We start from the raw sequence: 16,423 nt of genomic DNA on the forward strand, positions 1-16,423 counted from the left end.
CAATTCTTCGAGCTCTCCCGCGCTCGAAGTACCCTCCCTGGACCCCATCCCGGACGAAGCCGACGTCGATGACCAAGACCAATTGACCGAACACCTCGCGTTGGGTCTCATCGATCGCGAACATGCTGCTGCCGTCGTAGCCGCTCGAACTACGCACAGAGCCGCAATCGCCACGAGTCAGGCCCTGCCGAGTTACTCGGATAGTATTACCATCCTCGGTTGAACCGGGAATCTGCTGTCCAAGTTAGTGTATAGAGTCTCTCATTCATCTCCACTTGTTAGTCCCCATTTTGCACGCATGTTTGTTCAACTTCCCGTCTTCTCGTCGCACTGCTTTTCACTCATACATGCTCTCATCCATTCTCATTTTGTCGCAATCGAACGCAGTTACCAATGCATGTATGGTCAAATCGACGAGTGGGACCAAAACGCATGATGAATGGTAAGAGAAAACTTGCCCGTTTGACGACACAAGCAGGACTTGGAGATGCTATTTTTGGGTGGTGAGGTATCAACGCCGATCGAAACGAGCCGTGCAATGTGACCCGTCGACAATGCACTGACGCCTCTGTATGGTAACATAGTACAAAAGAACAGAGAAATGCTTAGGCAACAAGGGTGGAAGCGGTAGCGGCCTCGTACTTGAAGGTAGGGGCGACAGCACCCTTGGTCTTGTAGTAACGAGCGAGACGGTGGATACGCGACTCGATGAGAATCAGGCGGAACTTGGAGTCCATGTCCTTGCGGTTGCGCTCAAGGTGCTTGCGAACCGAAACGGCCTTCTTGATCAGGTGGTAGAGGTCCTCGGGGATCTGAGGAGCAAGACCCTGCGACTTGAGGATACGGAGGATCTTGTTACCAGTGACGAAACGCACCTGAGCGATACCCTGCGAGTCACGAAGCTGGACACCGATCTGCGAAGGCGTCATACCCTTACGGGCGAGCTTGGTGATCTGCTCAACAACCTCCTCGGGCGTGGTCTTGAGCCACGAGGGGGGAGTGCGGCGGTAAGGCAGAGCCGAGGCGGAGATACCCTTTCCCTTGGCTGTAGCACAAGGAGGGTGGATACAGAGGTGACAACAGCATGGCAAGGACAATTTGGTCAGTTTTCCTGATCTGGTGATGAGTGGCGGCAATGTATTTTGGCGGCGCGCGGACTCTCGCTAGACAAGCTTGCTTGCTTCTTGTTGTATCGTCGCATATCACAACGAGTTGGCCGATAGGCGAGTGAATGATCGCTCCCCCAACTAGAGCGATGAGATCCGGCTCAGGGACATCAATGCACTGCGCAATACCGGACGACTGTCTTCGATACGGGTTCAGACGACGATGCGAACAAAAAGCAACACAAGGGTGTACACCGATAGAGCGTGCTCGCCGCGCATTATGTTGAACACTTACAGTGCATGCGACCCATTTTGGCTGAAAGTGGTCAAAGTCGGCGAGTGTCGAGACGAAAGTCGAATGGTTGTGATTGGTGGTGAGAGATGTGGTGGAAAAAGTCGGACAGAAAGACAGCAAACAGTCAGCACTAGACCAACATGAAGCTCGTTCTACACTTTGTCCTGCTCCTCCCGTGGTCCGAGGTCGTCCCGTTTCACGCATCCTTGCGGAGCGTTCCACCGACGCCCCTTTTTCCCTAGCCGGTTCCTATCTACAGGCTCCAATCAGAGTGATCATGCATAGTCGTCTCGTTTCGCAGCTGAAAAGTGCAATCTTCAGCATCGAGTGTGCGAGCGTGGTCGGTCTGGTCGATAAGAGCGCGCCCACTCGACATGTCGATTTGGCTGGTATGCTGAGATGGTGTTGGTGTTGGTGTTGCTTTGCATGGCATACTTGATGTCGTCAATCTAGTCGATCTGTCGATGCATGATCACCCTCGTTCATGGCTGCCGTTGAACCAATCTGCAGCTCCATAGAATCTTCCAAAAGCCATTGTGACAGTGCCGGCAAGAAGCTTCTGCATCCTAACTATCTCAACCTCCTGTGTGCGGCGATGAATCACCTACCTAAATGATCTTGATCTTGAGGATGACGACAGTGGACTAAACTTCCTAAAGGTGAGAGAGAAGGAATGATGGCGAGCAACTCGTCTAATCCAGTCCTGCCCAGCGCTGGGTGCGCTGGTTGCTTTGGCTCTCACCCTCCGCTGTGCTCTGCGTGCTGAGCTGCGAAGCATCAACTTGACTTGCCAGGTTTGCTCTTGCTGTGCTGTTGAACTGTCGTTGCAATTTCGAGGTTGCAAGCAGACTGTGCCTGAGCCAGACTTCTCCACAGACTGTCCAGAGGCGAAAGAGGCACAGCATTGCTTTCGCAGAGCCACCTTTAGCCTCAACCACGAAACTTCCAAATTTTCCCTTTTCTATCGTGCAATGTTGAGGCAAGCTTAGGAACTATTTTCAGAAAGTGGACTGCACGTGATCAAAAAGAACGGCCGAACTTAGCTGAATATAAAAACTTGTATTTAGGTAGAAAATGTATGAATTCGAATCGTTTTACAGCAGCAGGCAAGTCTGAGCAGGGAGAAAGGCTCGTCTCTAGCGTCTCTGCTGTCTGAGACAGAGTCGACGGACAGCAAGTAAAACGACTAGCTGCGACTGTGGGTCTGGCAGCACAGTCAGTCTGGCAAGCAGCGACCAACACAAATTCGACAGAGACGCTGGGAGCAACTGCAGAGACACACAACCAACGAGCGAAGGCAAGCACTCGTCGACTTTGCGATTCGAGTTTGCTCACGATCCTCTCTGACTTCTCACCTCATCATATCAACTATCCCTCAAGGTAGGTGTTCCACACCCAGCTTACGGCCGACGGCATCAGTACGCAATCGCAGAGACACAGCACAGGGTTCAGCAAATGGTCAGCCATACAGACAGCACACTCCGACTACCCCAAACATTATACGTTTCACTACCGTCTTGATGGCAGACCGTCCATTAATGGGCAAGGAAGCATGGCAACAGTTTTTCTGGAGCAGCATAGGCACCGCAACTCCATGAGCAATGTAATGAGCCCATCAGCAACAGCTCATTGTTACGGGAGATCAGAAGGGATGGAAACTGTTGGAGAGGGTAACGCATCTTCAGATTTTCCCCTGCGGGCTTCGGTCCCGGGTCGAGTTGTTGGTAGATGTGACCTTCATGGTGGTCATTTGGTACTTTGAAAGAGCATACTGCATCCCTGGCTCGCATCCATCGATCACAAAGAGATGAATATCATCTTTGGCAACCAGATGCCGTTCATCACCAGTCAAACCAGACAGTGTTCGTCTGCGACAGCCGCCTCTTTCTCTCGTCCAATTACGTAGAGGCGCGGATAGTGCCTTTCAGATAAATCTGAATGGCAGATCTGCTGTCAACAAAACCAGAAGCACTCAACGACATTTTTGATTACGACGTATGCTACGCAGGCAGTTCTCAAGTTGGCATAACCTTGACCTTCACCTCTGCCCACAATATGCTGTGTCTCTCCGACGATTGCGACTTACGATCATCGATCTTTGCCATTCACCCCTTTGCTCTGTCTCTGCTCTGTCTCGAAAGCAACATACTCACCAATCGCATCTAACCTTGCTTACCCCACTCACAGATGAAGCTCAACGTTGCTAACCCGGCCACGGGTGCCCAGAAGTCTTTCGACATCCAGGATGAGCGTCTCGTGCGATGCTTCTACGAGAAGCGCATGTCGCAGGACGTCGAGGTCGACTCGCTCGGCGAGGAGTGGAAGGGCTACGTCCTCCGCATCGGCGGTGGTAACGACAAGCAGGGTTTCCCCATGAAGCAGGGTGTCCTTCTCCCCAACCGTGTCCGCCTTCTGCTCTCCAAGGGTGACTCGTGCTACCGCCCTCGCCGCACCGGTGAGCGCAAGCGCAAGTCGGTTCGTGGCTGCATCGTCGGCCCCGATATCCAGGCTCTTCACCTCATTGTTGTCAAGCAGGGTGAGAAGGAGATCCCCGGTCTCACCGACGCCGAGTCGACCGTCCCCAAGCGTCTCGGTCCCAAGCGTGCCAACCACATTCGAAAGTTCTTCAACCTGTCCAAGGAGGACGACGTTCGCCAGTTTGTCGTTCGCCGTGAGGTCGTCTCCAAGAAGGAGGGTGCCAAGCCATACACCAAGGCTCCCAAGATCCAGCGTCTTGTGACCGCCCAGCGTCTCCAGCGCAAGCGTCACCTGCGCTCGCTCAAGATCCGCAAGGCGGAGGCCCAGAAGATCCAGAAGGAGGAGTACGAGCAGGTCCTTGCCAAGCGTGTCGCCGAGAAGAAGCAGGAGGTTGCCGCCCACAAGGCTGCCCGCAAGTCGGCCAAGAAGGTTCAGGCCTAAGCAGTCTAGGATTCGCCTTTTTGTTTCTTTCGACTGTTTCTGCATTTGCCTAGCATCTTTTTTTTCTCGTACCGATGTCATCTTTTCCACCCACTGCATCCCATCCCAAAAAGACGGGTCTAGCAACCGACTTGATCGACATGCTGTCCCACGAGTCGTGTCTCGAGAGGCGGCTCGAGACGCTGCTTTGTTCACATACACATCCTTCCGCCCGCTGGTAGCTGTCAGCTTCTGTTGCACAGTAGCTCGTTGCTTCCTTCTTGCGTACACCCCACACACACACACACTCGAGAGAGCCTCTCGTGTCTAGCGCAGCCGTCCTCTGTTTGTCTATGCACGTTCGCTCACTATTCTTTCTCAAAAATCGAATCTGTACAATGACCCCAATATTGTTCTGATCTGTGTGAATGCGTTGCCGGCTCCGTTGTTTGTGTGTGATAACGTCCCTGGAGAATCATCGGCTCTAGTTTGGTTCCCCAGATGTGGACATGGGCGTCTTCGCCTGGTATTGCTCAACCTATTTAAGAGTAGCGGACTGGAAGTCAATATAGCATAGGCGAGAATCGTTCCTCTTGGCCAGGATGGCAAGCCTCACTGCATTTGAAAGCAACCCGTTTTACGAGAGATACAGGGAACCCAGCGTGTTCGCACAAGATGTCATGAAGCTCTTGATTGCTTAAAAGAGCATCGCTGAACTGAATTGGCATATGAAGCTAAGCTTCATATTTTTTCGTAAGCCTACAATCTACTCGTGACTGTATCTGTCCAATGTATTATAGATAGAGAGGTGATGTAGTATATATTGACAAATGTCAAGGAGACGATACATCTGCGGTCTTAGTATAGTGGTCTAGTACAGCTCGTTGTGGATTTGAATCGCCTAGATTCGCTTCTTCTGAGCCGAGCAGACGGATGTTCGATTCCTCCAGACCGCATTGTATCTTTTTTTTTGAAAGAAAAACGAAAGGACTTTTATTTTGTACCTTTTGAAGAATCAGTCGTGACTTAAGCTATTGGCTTTAATTCTTTGCCGCACTCATTCGTGATTGATGCTCTGCATCGAAACAATCAGAATAAATCTAGGCAGCAGGATACCTTGAAGACATGAGAGTGGCTGCGTCCGTCAGGAAGAGAGGTGCCTCATACGACAGTAACGAGCAGGATAAGATGGAAGAGAGTTGGTCGAGACAGTCACATTGACGATTCAAGAATATCACGTATGCTCGTGCTCACGGATGTTTGGATAAGGATGTAAGAGTGATTGACGCTCTGACCAATTTTAGGTAGAAATTCGAGGGCGGCCATCAGAGTCAATCACGAATCGTGAATGACAAGCGATTGCCCAAGAGTCGTGAGTTGTGTGTTCTTAGCTGCACCGAAGCAAAACGCGCGCGTGCTCACTCTGATCATCCAACACGCAACATAATCGCTGTGCTTCCGCATCTCGCGACGCCTTTCGTTCCTCGACCCGTTCCACGGTCTTCCCGTTTCGGTCACCCAGCGAGCGAGTGCGAACGCTATTCGGAGAATCTTTACCAGCCGTAGGCTGCGGTCTGGACCATTCGTGCACCTCTGCAACAGCAAGTCTTTGTTCGCGTGGAGCTCATATCTCCTCCAAAGGCAATCTCGGTATACGCTGAATCGACATGTCCACCTTCTTCCAAAAGCAGCAGCAGGTGGCTGCGCTCGACCCGCGCCTAGGCGGCCTCATGGCCAGTGCGGGTCTGTACAACCTAAAAGCACTCATCAAGGCAATTCGATCGTGCAAGACGCTGGCCGACGAGCGTTCGCTGATTCAGAAAGAGTCAGCCTCGATCCGAACAGCTTTCAAAGATGAAGACCCTTTCGCACGTCACAACAACATTGCCAAGCTTCTCTACATCCACATGCTGGGCTACCCCGCACATTTCGGTCAGATCGAGTGTCTCAAGCTTGTCGCTACACCGCGGTTCACAGACAAGCGTCTCGGCTACCTAGGAATCATGCTGCTGCTCGACGAAAACACCGAAGTCTTGACGCTCGTCACCAACGGCCTCAAGAATGATATGGAGCACTCCAATATGTACGTCTGCGGCTTGGCGCTCTGTACCTTTGCGAACATTGCCTCCGAGGAAATGTCGAGAGATCTTTGTAACGAAATCGAAAAGCTCATGGGCAGCAGCAACACGTATATTCGTCGAAAGGCCGCGATCTGCGCAATGCGAATCGTCCGCAAGGTGCCTGATCTCATCGATCACTTCGTCGACCGCACCCAGCAGCTGCTTTCGGACAAGAACCACGGTGTCTTGCTCTGCGCTGTGACGTTGGCCATCGAGATCTGCCGTCAGGATGATGAAGCGCTGACAGTGTACAGACGCGCTGTACCATTGCTCGTTCAGCACCTAAAGTCTCTCGTTACCACCGGCTATTCGCCCGAGCATGACGTGTCCGGCATCACGGACCCTTTCCTCCAAGTCAAAATCCTGCGTCTGCTCCGCATCCTCGGAAAGGAGAATGCTCAGGCATCCGAGACGATGAACGACATTCTGGCTCAAGTAGCAACCAACACCGAAGCGAGCAAGAACGTTGGCAACAGTATCTTGTACGAGACGGTGCTCACCATCCTCGAGATTGATGCAGACAACGGCCTGCGCGTCATGGCCATCAACATTCTGGGTAAATTTCTGAGCAACCGAGACAACAACATCCGCTATGTGGCGCTCAACACGCTCAGCAAAGTGGTGTCGATGGATACGAATGCTGTTCAGCGCCATCGCAACATCATTCTCGACTGCCTGCGTGACGGTGATATTTCGATCCGACGCAGGGCGCTCGAACTGAGCTATGCGCTGATCAACGAGAGCAACGTGCGCGTGCTTACGCGCGAGTTGCTCTCGTTCCTCGAGGTGGCAGACAACGAGTTCAAGCTGGGCATGACTACGCAGATCTGTCTTGCTGCCGAGAAGTTTGCGCCTAACAAACGGTGGCACATCGACACGGTGCTGCGTGTGCTCAAGCTGGCCGGCAACTACGTGCGTGAGGAGATCCTTTCTGCGTTCATCCGCCTCGTGTGCCACACGCCTGAGCTGCAAGCGTACACGGTGCAAAAGCTTTTCTCTGGATTGCACCAGGACTTTTCGCAGGAGAGCCTCACGCTGGCTGCTGTGTGGGTGATTGGCGAGTTTGGCGATGTTCTCATCCAGGGAGGCAATTTTGAAGACGAAGAGCTGGTGCGCGAGGTTCAGCCTAAGGACGTTGTCGACCTGCTCTCATCGGTGCTCGACAGCCCGTATGTCAACGGATTGATCCGTCAATTTGTGCTCACCTCGCTGGCCAAGCTACACACTAGGCTGTCGGATGCATCGCAGCAGTCGCGCATCGAGCAGATCATCGCTAGCTTTGAGACCAGTGTCGAGGTCGAGATTCAACAGCGAAGTGTCGAGTTTGCAACTTTGCTCAAGAGGAGCGATATCCGCCAAGGCGTGTTGGAAAGTATGCCTCCACCGGAGATCAAACAGACGGTGTTGGGCACGGTGAGTGAGGCGAAGCCGGTGGGATCGACGCGGTCGGATAAGGATGCGCTGCTGGATCTGATGGGTGATGAGATGCCAGTTACGAGCGGCGGTGGTACGGGTGCGGACAATGCGCCGAGTGGTGCGACGCAGCAGAGCACACACGATCTGTTGGCGGATATCTTTGGCGGTGGCGATATGGGTGGTATGCCTTCTGCAGCGCCAGCGGCAAGTGCGTCGGCAGCGCAGAAGCCCAAGAGCTCGGTCAACGATATTCTCGGACTGTTTGGTGATGGTGCAAGTGCGCCTGCTGCCGCAGCGCAGCAAGCACCCACTCCAGCACCGGCTGCTACATCGTCCTACGGCGGGCTTGATCTGCTTGGCGGCCTTGGAGCAAGTTCGTCCGCATCCACCCCTGCTGCCACTCCCGCTTCGACTGTTGCCAAATCGCACACAGTCTACACCAAGCACGGTCTCACCATCACACTCACTCCCACAACCAACCCGGCGCGTCCCGAAATCGTCCACATCACCGCGCGCTTCACCTCGGCCACCTCGGCCATCTCCAACATCAACTTCCAGGCCGCCGTTCCCAAAACGCACAAATTACAGATGCAAGCCATCTCCAACTCAACCGTCCATCCAGACTCCACCGAAACCCAGCCTCTCAGAGTCATGGTCCCCCCTGGTGCCGCCGTAAGGCTCAGGTTGAGAATCGCCTTCCAGGTCGACGGTCACAGTGTGCAGGACCAGACCGATTGGGCCCAGCCTTCCGCTTAGTTCCGACTCAATGCATGCGTTTCCGGTGAATTGGTGTGACCCCGAACAGAGTGCAGCGTGTCAAGAAGGTGGCGACGGCGTGTGCCGCAAGGTGGGGCAAGTTTACAGCAAGTGTGCAAGGTACAAGTACAAATGAAGACGAGCAGATCGATGATCCGATGGTCTGATGGTCTGATGGTCTGATGGTCCGATGGTCCGATAGTGGGGTATCTAGATATGAACGTGCTTGTCGAAAAGCATGGGAGGTCTATGACTTGACTTCTTCCTCGACCCAAGCGCCAGCAAGATCGGGAGGTAGCTCCTGCATCTGAACGCTGGGAGCGCCATGCAGGTAGCGGAGTTGTTCAAGGATCTGTACGCGGATCTTTTCAAGACTAGCCTTTGAGTTTTGGTTTTCGACTCTGCCAGCCTGGGTCGGCTCGTGCAGTCGATAGGTGGGTGCAAAAAACTCCATGTAGGGCGTACTAGGGAGTGTATCTGGGATCGAGCAGCCGGTGAGGACAGACGTCTCGTAGGCCCAACAGCGAGCCACATTGCGAATCGTATAGCCGCCACCGCCGAGCACGAGCAAGGGTAACCCGAATGACTTTATGAATTGAACACATTCGCCGTGCGCTGCAATGCTGAGGTTGAAGCATCCAAGACGATCCAATCCGAGCGAGTCGGCTCCGCACTGTAGGACGATGGAGGAAGGGCGGAATGTGGTGATGCAGGGTTCCATGACGCTTTTGAAAAGCGCAACGTATCCAGAGTCGTCGATGCCGTCTTGCAATGGTACGTTGAGACAGAAGTGTTTGCCGAGCCCTGTGCCGATCTCGTCAATGTTGCCGGTGCAAGGGAAAAAGTCGTTTCCGTACTTGTGGAAGGAAACGGTCATGACACGATTCGAGTTGTAAAAAGCTTCCTGGACACCGTCGCCGTGATGAATGTCAATGTCAATGTAGAGAACGCGGGGATGATACCTGAGCAGCTCCATGATGCCCAACACGATATCATTGACGTAGCAGAAGCCAGAAGCTTCGAATTTTTTGGCGTGGTGCAGACCGCCTGACCAGTTGATGGCAATGTCGGTCTCTCCAGCAGCGAGCCTGCGAGCGCCTGCGAGGGATGCGCCAGAATAGGATTTGCAAAAGTCATACATGCCATCAAAGACGGGGCAGTCGTCGGCAAAGTTGAACTTGGTGAAAGCGGCCGAGGGTGGGGTCGAGGGGGTTACGTTGGCGAGAAATTCGACATAGTCGCTGTCGTGAAACATTTCGAGCTCCTCTTTGGTTGCTTGGCGAGGCGTGAAGACGCTCATGTGCTTGTGCAGACCGTATGCGAGGACAAGACGGTTTGTGAGGGTGAGTCGTGCGGGTTTCATGGGGTGCCTCTCGCCGTAGTGAAAGTCGCCAACACCGGCAGGATGGTAGTAGCTGACGCGAGGATTTGAGTGAGGCTGTATGTGATGCGCATCCTTGTAGATAGCCTTACCGGCGCCGTTGGCATCTGATCGATCGAAAAAGAAGGGCGAGTCGGAAAAGGTGGCATTGGAGTTGCCTCCAGTGGCGGCCATGTCAAAGTCAATGACAACCATTATGGATGCGAACGGCGTCAGCGAGGCGGCACTTGCGAGCCTTGGAATGCCGAGCCGCGAGCCACAGAGTACAAGCTGTGAAGATGGATTGTGGTAGTTGATGATCGAGCTGGTATGGATGGAAATGAAGCAGGTTCAAAACCTCAAAAGCTCAGCTGCGCGGATCGGATCCGTTGCAAAGTTGCCAGGGTCCGAGTTTCTTATCTGGGCTTTTAACGTGCGATAGAAAAAGGTAACTCGCCAAGATGGCTGGCAATGTCCAAATCATGAATCGTGAAATGTTCAATTAGAATGCATAAGCCGGCGAGCAGGGCCGAGCTATTAATCAGTGTAATAACTAATCACGAATGGTTCGTGATTGGTTGGGATTTGGACAGACATCTAAGGTACTCGTGACTTGAACTTGCTTATGAATTTGTTGTCTTGCGAGAAAGGGCATGCGTCATGTCTAATTCACACATTCATGATTGGCCAATCAAGAATCACGAACCGTGAATCGTGAATCGTGAATCGTGAATGTGTGCAAAGGTCAATTCAATCACAATACAGTACAATCGTTACTAAGTTAACTCACTTATTAAAACTGTGCTTACAGTGCTTACAGTACAGTAAACGCGTCGCTGGCTGTAGTTGACTGTGCGGCATTTTCAAGAATCGTTTACTAAGCAGCAGTTAGGCAGTCATCTACACTTAGGGGTTTGGGTTGAGCGGGCACGTCAGACGAGCGAGCGAGCGATTTAGGCTGTGACATGTTGATGCACAAGGTCAGGCGGAGTTGTGATGCGTGAGGCTCACCAAACAGCGCATACTGTACATCTCAGCACAGTACAGTACACGCCAATCTTCAGACCAAGCAACTCTAGGCGCGTCAGGGTCCGACGTCGTACAGCAATTGCATCGCCAACCTCACTTGCATCGGCTGTGACTCCTCCACTGCCGTGTGCCGCGTGCGGTTGGGCAGCCACTCACAGCCTGTTTCACCTTATCTCCTCGGCCCAGCCCCAACCGAGGCCGTCAGCTCGACTTGCTGTCGTCTCCTCAACACACTCTCTGACTCATTCGCTTCATCTTGATCTCCACCTCCAACCTCCAACTCCCCCACCAGGCTTTCGTATCGATCGTGCTGCTTAGCGATTGCAAGTCTCGACCTTTCTACAAGCTCCAGAAACGTACACAGCAACATCAACCAGCGCTATACATACAGACACATATACTCTCTCTCTCTCTCTTTCTCTCTCTCTCTCGCTCTCTCGGCAATCCCTGATCACCGGCGTATCTCAAGCAGCTCCAGGACCATAACGGCGGTACCGACCTCAAACAGCATTGAGCTAATAGTGCTCTCTGCCACCGAAGCGAATCCTTCCATCGCACTCGGCGAACAAAGGTCTCGCCACCAACGCACCTCGAACCCTTCATCAGCATCAGGTCCTGCTCTGCATTCGCCCACTCCCTCATCAGACGCAGCTGACCATCAAAGATTCGGCTCGACTGAACAGCCCACGCATATCAAAGCCAGAATGTTGTCATCAAGATCCCTCATACCCGTGCTCGTCGCCGGCATGCTGCTCACCGGCATTGGCAATTCTCTGCTAAACAAGTACCAAGACATGCAGTGTGTTGCCAACTGCGACTCGCCCGACCCGAAACAGCGTCGAGAATTCTCCCAGCCAGTGTGGCAGACGCTGCAGATGTTCCTGGGTGAATGTCTGTGTTTGTTGCCCGTGCTCTTCCGTTCGTTGTACAATCGCTTCTCGGTCAACGACGCGCGCGATGCTGCGCTCAAGAAGCCGCTGTTGCAAGCACCGCCCGATTCAGGCATCGTCTTTGACGGAGACTCATCGCCTCGCACACGCGGTGGAGATGCTATCTCGTCCTACGAAGCTACGCGTGGTCGCGTTCACACGGGCGCAACACACGCTCCCACCAACCCATCCACTCCTGTGCCGCCATTCGAGTTCGCCTCGCGTGCCATCCAGCCAGGCGAGCTCGACGAATCCGAATTCACCGACCTCAACGATAGCAGCTACATCAACGCCGTCAACGCCGACGAGATTGGCGCGTTCAAGGGCGAGACCATGTCCGGTAAAGCGATCGGCTTGTTCTTCATGCCTGCTCTCTGCGATATCTGCGGAACGACGCTGATGAACGTCGGACTACTCTTCACGCCCGTCAGCATCTATCAGATGACGCGAGGTGCGTTGGTGCTCTGGGTCGGCGTGTTTTCGGTCGCCTTCCTGAGACGGCACTTGCACCTGTTTCAATGGCTCAGCCTGGTCACTGTCATGCTCGGCGTTTCGGTCGTCGGCTTATCTGGAACGGTGTTCAAGTCTCCCGAAGCATCCGGCTCTCTGGACGGCGATGTGGACGATGAACTGACCGAGTCGGCACAAGCATTGCTCGGTGTGCTCTTGATCCTGTTCGCACAGCTGTTCACCGCATCGCAGTTCGTGTTGGAAGAGAAGATCATGTCTCGCTACTCGGTCGAGCCTCTACTCGCCGTCGGATACGAAGGCATGTTTGGCACCGCGACCACGCTTATCGCCATGCCTTTGCTGCACTACTTTGTTGGCTCCACGCCCGAGGGACGCGGCGGATACTTTGACATGTCTGCCGGCTTTTACCAGATCATCAACGTGCCAGCGGTTCTGGTCTCTTCGATCGCGATCTGCTTCACGATCGCGTTTTTCAACTTTTTCGGCCTCAGCGTCACCCGCAGTGTCTCGGCCACAGCTAGGAGCACGATTGATACGTGCAGAACATTGGGGATCTGGGTGGTGAGCTTGACGCTCGGCTGGGAGACATTCAGGCTCAAGTCCGGTAGTCTGCAGGTGCTCGGGTTCGTCCTGTTGGTGTACGGCACATTTTTGTTCAACGGCATCGTTAGACCTCCTCGCTGGTGCGATCCGTTTCGCCGCTCGAACGGATACACTAGCGTCAGGCCAGATGAAGACGACGAGACCGAGATCGAGACCGAGGACGAAACAGCTTGATCTGTTGCCTGGCTGGCTCGGCTGGCTCGGCTGGCTAGGCTTGCTAGCCTTGCTACGTTTACTGCGCGCACACTTTCCCATCCTGTATCACTAGCCTCACGATCACGACCCTGCAATGTCCCGCTACTGCACATCTCAAAGCTGATTCAGCATTCATCATTTCACGCCCGCACCCGATACCATGCATGTTCATCCAAGTTATCTGGCTGTCCTGTATTGTGCAACCCTGACGCCTCAGATCGGCGCGGCACTGGTGGTCAAGACGTGCTCACGCGCGTACAGGCTACACGACTGCAAGAGCAGACTCAACATGGCAATCGTGATTGAACAGCAAAAGGAGCGCTTACCATAAAGGAATGAACAAAGAAGCGAGACGGAAGAATGGCGCATAGACCGAGAGAAAAGCTACTCGTTTCCAAAACCCATACCTTCCTCGATGGCGAGCGCAAGCTTGCTTTCCAGCGTCTCGAACGAAGGATATGGCGGAAGGTCGATACGGTTGAAGCAGGTGTGCGATTTAGGAAGCTGGTTGACATCGCCCGATTTTTCAATTGTGAATCGTCGAGGTCCATCCGAGCCTTGGAGATCCTTGAAGCCATTGACCGGGATTCTCGACGTGCCAGTAGCAAACTGCAGCAGACGTGACTTTTTCTCCGTCGGCCAGGCACGAACGCACTGCCAGAACCACTGAACCACCTGGTCCTGCTCGGTGAAGCCACGATAGTCGGTAAACTTTTTCCAGTCGTCCACGTCAATCTCGGACATACCACCGATCAGCAGCTCCAGCTCGCGCTCGTCAAACACATTGATCAGATCTTGCGGAATGAGCTCGGTGAACCCAGAGATGAACGCCTTGAACTGCTCTTCGACACGCTTCGAGATTCGCCACTCGGTCATCAGGTCCACGTACTCCTTCTTGTTTTCGTCCGTCACTTCGACCTCCTCTCCGCCCTTCTTGAGCTCGACCGTGACCATCTCGCCGAACTTGTCTTCGACCGCCGTAAAAGTTTCTTCTACGATTCCCTCGATGCTATTGTCCAGCATCCACTGCAGCGAGCGGTGGTAGTCGGCATCCACCGACTCGAGATCGCTCAGCGTGATCTTTTTCTTGAGAATCATCTTGTAGAACGAAACGATAAAGTAGGCGTCCAGGAAACGTCGGTGGAAGATGGCGAGACCAAGCACACGTCCAATAAACTTGAAGTAGTTGAGGTGCTCCGGGTTGATGCCCGAGTGTGGGTTGATCTGCAAGGTGTAGTTATCGTGCGCGCTGTACTCAAAGAGGCAGTAGAAGGGGTTGAACATCTCGTGAGACAGCAGGAAGAAGAACTCTCGCGACAGACCACCGTAGTCGAGACCATCTTCGCCGTCAAACTTGATCATGAGACGCTTTTTAAGGTCGTTTGGCTGCTGCCGCATAATCTCTGCGTACGAATCTTCGAAGATGTGAGTTCGACGAACCTTGATGTGGCATTGACCAGGGATCGGACGCAACGCAGGCTGACTTCGGAAGTAGATGAGCTTGCGACGGAAGTCACGCTTGTACTGCGGCACGTTCTGGTCGAGACTCGAAGGCAGTCGAGGATCGTCCCAGGTGGTGGTCTTGGTGTTGTGATCCACAAAGTAGACCCTGGCGGTCGAGGTGAGACGCATCTCCCAGCCACTGGGAAGCGGACCGAGTTGCGACACACTCTGGGGCTGCACGGTGAGGTTGCTGCCGTTGGGGCCCATGATTCGGAGGATCTGCTGTCGACGCGGATCCACCCATGTGGTGGTACGGGTGTTGTGGTCCACAAAGTAAGGACGACCTTCGGGTGTGTGACGCTGCTCCCAGCCAGCAGGGAGAGGGCCGTTGCCGGCGGTGGTGCTCGAGCTCGCGGGCAAAGGATTGGCCGAGGCAGCAGCAGCGCCGGGGCTGGTAGCGGTTGAGCCAGTAGCTGAGGAGCGCGATGTGTCGCCATCGTTGACACCGAGGAAGTCGTCGGCTAACGCTCGGTTGCTGTGTCTCTGGCGATCAGCTGCTGACGAGCTAGCAGCAGCAGCATCGTTGGCACTCGGGTTAGTCGAAGGCCTCGTCCATGTGGTCGAGCGTGTGTTGTGGTCAACATAGTACGTGCGGCCGAGGTGATCGGTTCTCCTCTCCCAGCCAGCTGGAAGCGGTCCATACTCGTCAGAGCGGGTATCCTGCGAGGGGTTGGGGCGCGACGCAGTGGATGTGGGCGCTGCAGACGACCTTGCTTCGTTGTTGACGCCAGCCGAGGGCGTGGTGGCAGCGGAAGAGGGAACAGTTACACTAGCAGAAGAGGACGCAGTATCGATGGTGGATGCGGGTCTGCTCGAAGTATCGCCGTTGGTCGAGGCGGTCGAGGCGGCAGTTGCAGCGGCAGCGATCGCACCGCTGCCAGAGGTGTTCGGAGGAGCATCCGAGCGAGTTACACTGGAGGAAGATGGCGTGGCAAGCGAGGCCGAGGAGGCGTTGGACGTGCCCGGAACGAGAAGATTGGTGGGACCAGCGGTCGAGTTGTTGTTGATGGGCGTCGAGACGTTGGTGTTGAGGTCGATAATGAGCTTGCCGTGAACGACAAGGTTGTCGTTGGACTTTTTGAGCTCCTTGTTCAGTAAGCGCTTTCCGCCAAGCTCGAGATCAAGAACGTCGGCGACGCGGATATTGATGACGCCGAGGAAGCCTTGGTCGCGCTTCTTAAACTTCTTCTGGTCAAAGATTTGAACAGCAATGACGGAAGAGTCGGTGACGTTGACATCGAAGCTGTCGTTCCAATACGGGTTGAGCGTCTTTTTGATTACCGATGTCGAATGTGTCTGCTCTCCGTCCACAGTGACAATGGCAAAAGGATCGGGAAGGCGAAAGACATCACGCTTGGCCAGGCCATCAGCGGCGACCACAGTGATGCGGATCTTTCTCGAGAGACTGCCGGGAGCTCGAGGATTCACCATGGTTAGAGCTGCTGACTACGATGCTGGTTTTGACAGAAAGAAGACGGCGCAGTGAAAGTGTCGGTAAAAGAGAACAGATTATTTTGCGAGCCCCTGAATGCAGAGCAGCAAAGCGGACGGTGATGCGAACAATTGATCCACAATGATCAAGTACACTGCGGTGTGGGTTCAAGGATTGCTGATCTAAACAAAGGACCCTAGATGGCGCACTAGAACGGGAGTCGACAACTACACTGAATGCTGACGGTGCTTGCCAGAGTTCAGGCACGAGCAAGAAAGCAGCCGCAGCAAACGAGACGTCGGACCGTTGG

At 53.9% G+C, this 16,423-nt stretch overlaps 7 protein-coding genes and 1 non-coding gene across 8 annotated transcripts in view; 5 read left to right on the forward strand and 3 right to left on the reverse strand.

The window, feature by feature from the left end:
- UMAG_15012 (uncharacterized protein) overlaps positions 1–223 on the forward strand; it is a gene marked incomplete at both ends in the record, with an annotated part of 2,757 nt that extends 2,534 nt beyond the window's left edge. Inside the window, one exon of the mRNA XM_011388551.1 lies at positions 2–223. Within this exon, the coding sequence (XP_011386853.1) occupies positions 2–223 (222 nt within the window). The remainder of the gene's footprint in view (position 1) is intronic.
- A 382-nt stretch (positions 224–605) lies between these two features.
- Positions 606–1,417, reverse strand: UMAG_00658 (40S ribosomal protein uS15; the record flags this gene model as incomplete). Its single annotated transcript, XM_011388163.1, has 2 exons — positions 606–1,045; positions 1,402–1,417. 2 exons carry the CDS (start codon positions 1,415–1,417, stop codon positions 606–608), a joined length of 456 nt encoding a protein of 151 aa, XP_011386465.1.
- A 2,171-nt stretch (positions 1,418–3,588) lies between these two features.
- UMAG_11827 (40S ribosomal protein eS6) lies at positions 3,589–4,320 on the forward strand (the record flags this gene model as incomplete). The annotated part of the gene is made up of 1 exon (XM_011388512.1): positions 3,589–4,320. One exon carries the CDS (start codon positions 3,589–3,591, stop codon positions 4,318–4,320), a length of 732 nt encoding a protein of 243 aa, XP_011386814.1.
- An 831-nt stretch (positions 4,321–5,151) lies between these two features.
- On the forward strand, positions 5,152–5,255 carry UMAG_16011. Its single transcript has 2 exons — positions 5,152–5,189; positions 5,221–5,255. It is a non-coding gene; the product is annotated as a tRNA-His (tRNA).
- A 711-nt stretch (positions 5,256–5,966) lies between these two features.
- UMAG_00660 (adaptor HA1/AP1 adaptin subunit gamma) lies at positions 5,967–8,591 on the forward strand (the record flags this gene model as incomplete). Its single annotated transcript, XM_011388164.1, has 1 exon — positions 5,967–8,591. One exon carries the CDS (start codon positions 5,967–5,969, stop codon positions 8,589–8,591), a length of 2,625 nt encoding a protein of 874 aa, XP_011386466.1.
- Positions 8,592–8,838: 247 nt separating this feature from the next.
- Positions 8,839–10,167, reverse strand: UMAG_11828 (putative histone deacetylase HOS2; the record flags this gene model as incomplete). Its single annotated transcript, XM_011388513.1, has 1 exon — positions 8,839–10,167. The coding sequence occupies one exon, from the start codon at positions 10,165–10,167 to the stop codon at positions 8,839–8,841; it is 1,329 nt and encodes a 442-aa protein (XP_011386815.1).
- Positions 10,168–11,684: 1,517 nt separating this feature from the next.
- Positions 11,685–13,157, forward strand: UMAG_11829 (uncharacterized protein; the record flags this gene model as incomplete). Its single annotated transcript, XM_011388514.1, has 1 exon — positions 11,685–13,157. The coding sequence occupies one exon, from the start codon at positions 11,685–11,687 to the stop codon at positions 13,155–13,157; it is 1,473 nt and encodes a 490-aa protein (XP_011386816.1).
- A 405-nt stretch (positions 13,158–13,562) lies between these two features.
- On the reverse strand, positions 13,563–16,112 carry UMAG_00663 (putative NEDD4 family E3 ubiquitin-protein ligase; the record flags this gene model as incomplete). Its single annotated transcript, XM_011388165.1, has 1 exon — positions 13,563–16,112. The coding sequence occupies one exon, from the start codon at positions 16,110–16,112 to the stop codon at positions 13,563–13,565; it is 2,550 nt and encodes an 849-aa protein (XP_011386467.1).
- Between the last annotated feature and the right edge of the window lie 311 nt (positions 16,113–16,423).

Source organism: Mycosarcoma maydis, chromosome 1 (genome assembly GCF_000328475.2).
Source record: "Mycosarcoma maydis chromosome 1, whole genome shotgun sequence".
NCBI classification, from domain to species: domain Eukaryota; kingdom Fungi; phylum Basidiomycota; class Ustilaginomycetes; order Ustilaginales; genus Mycosarcoma; species Mycosarcoma maydis.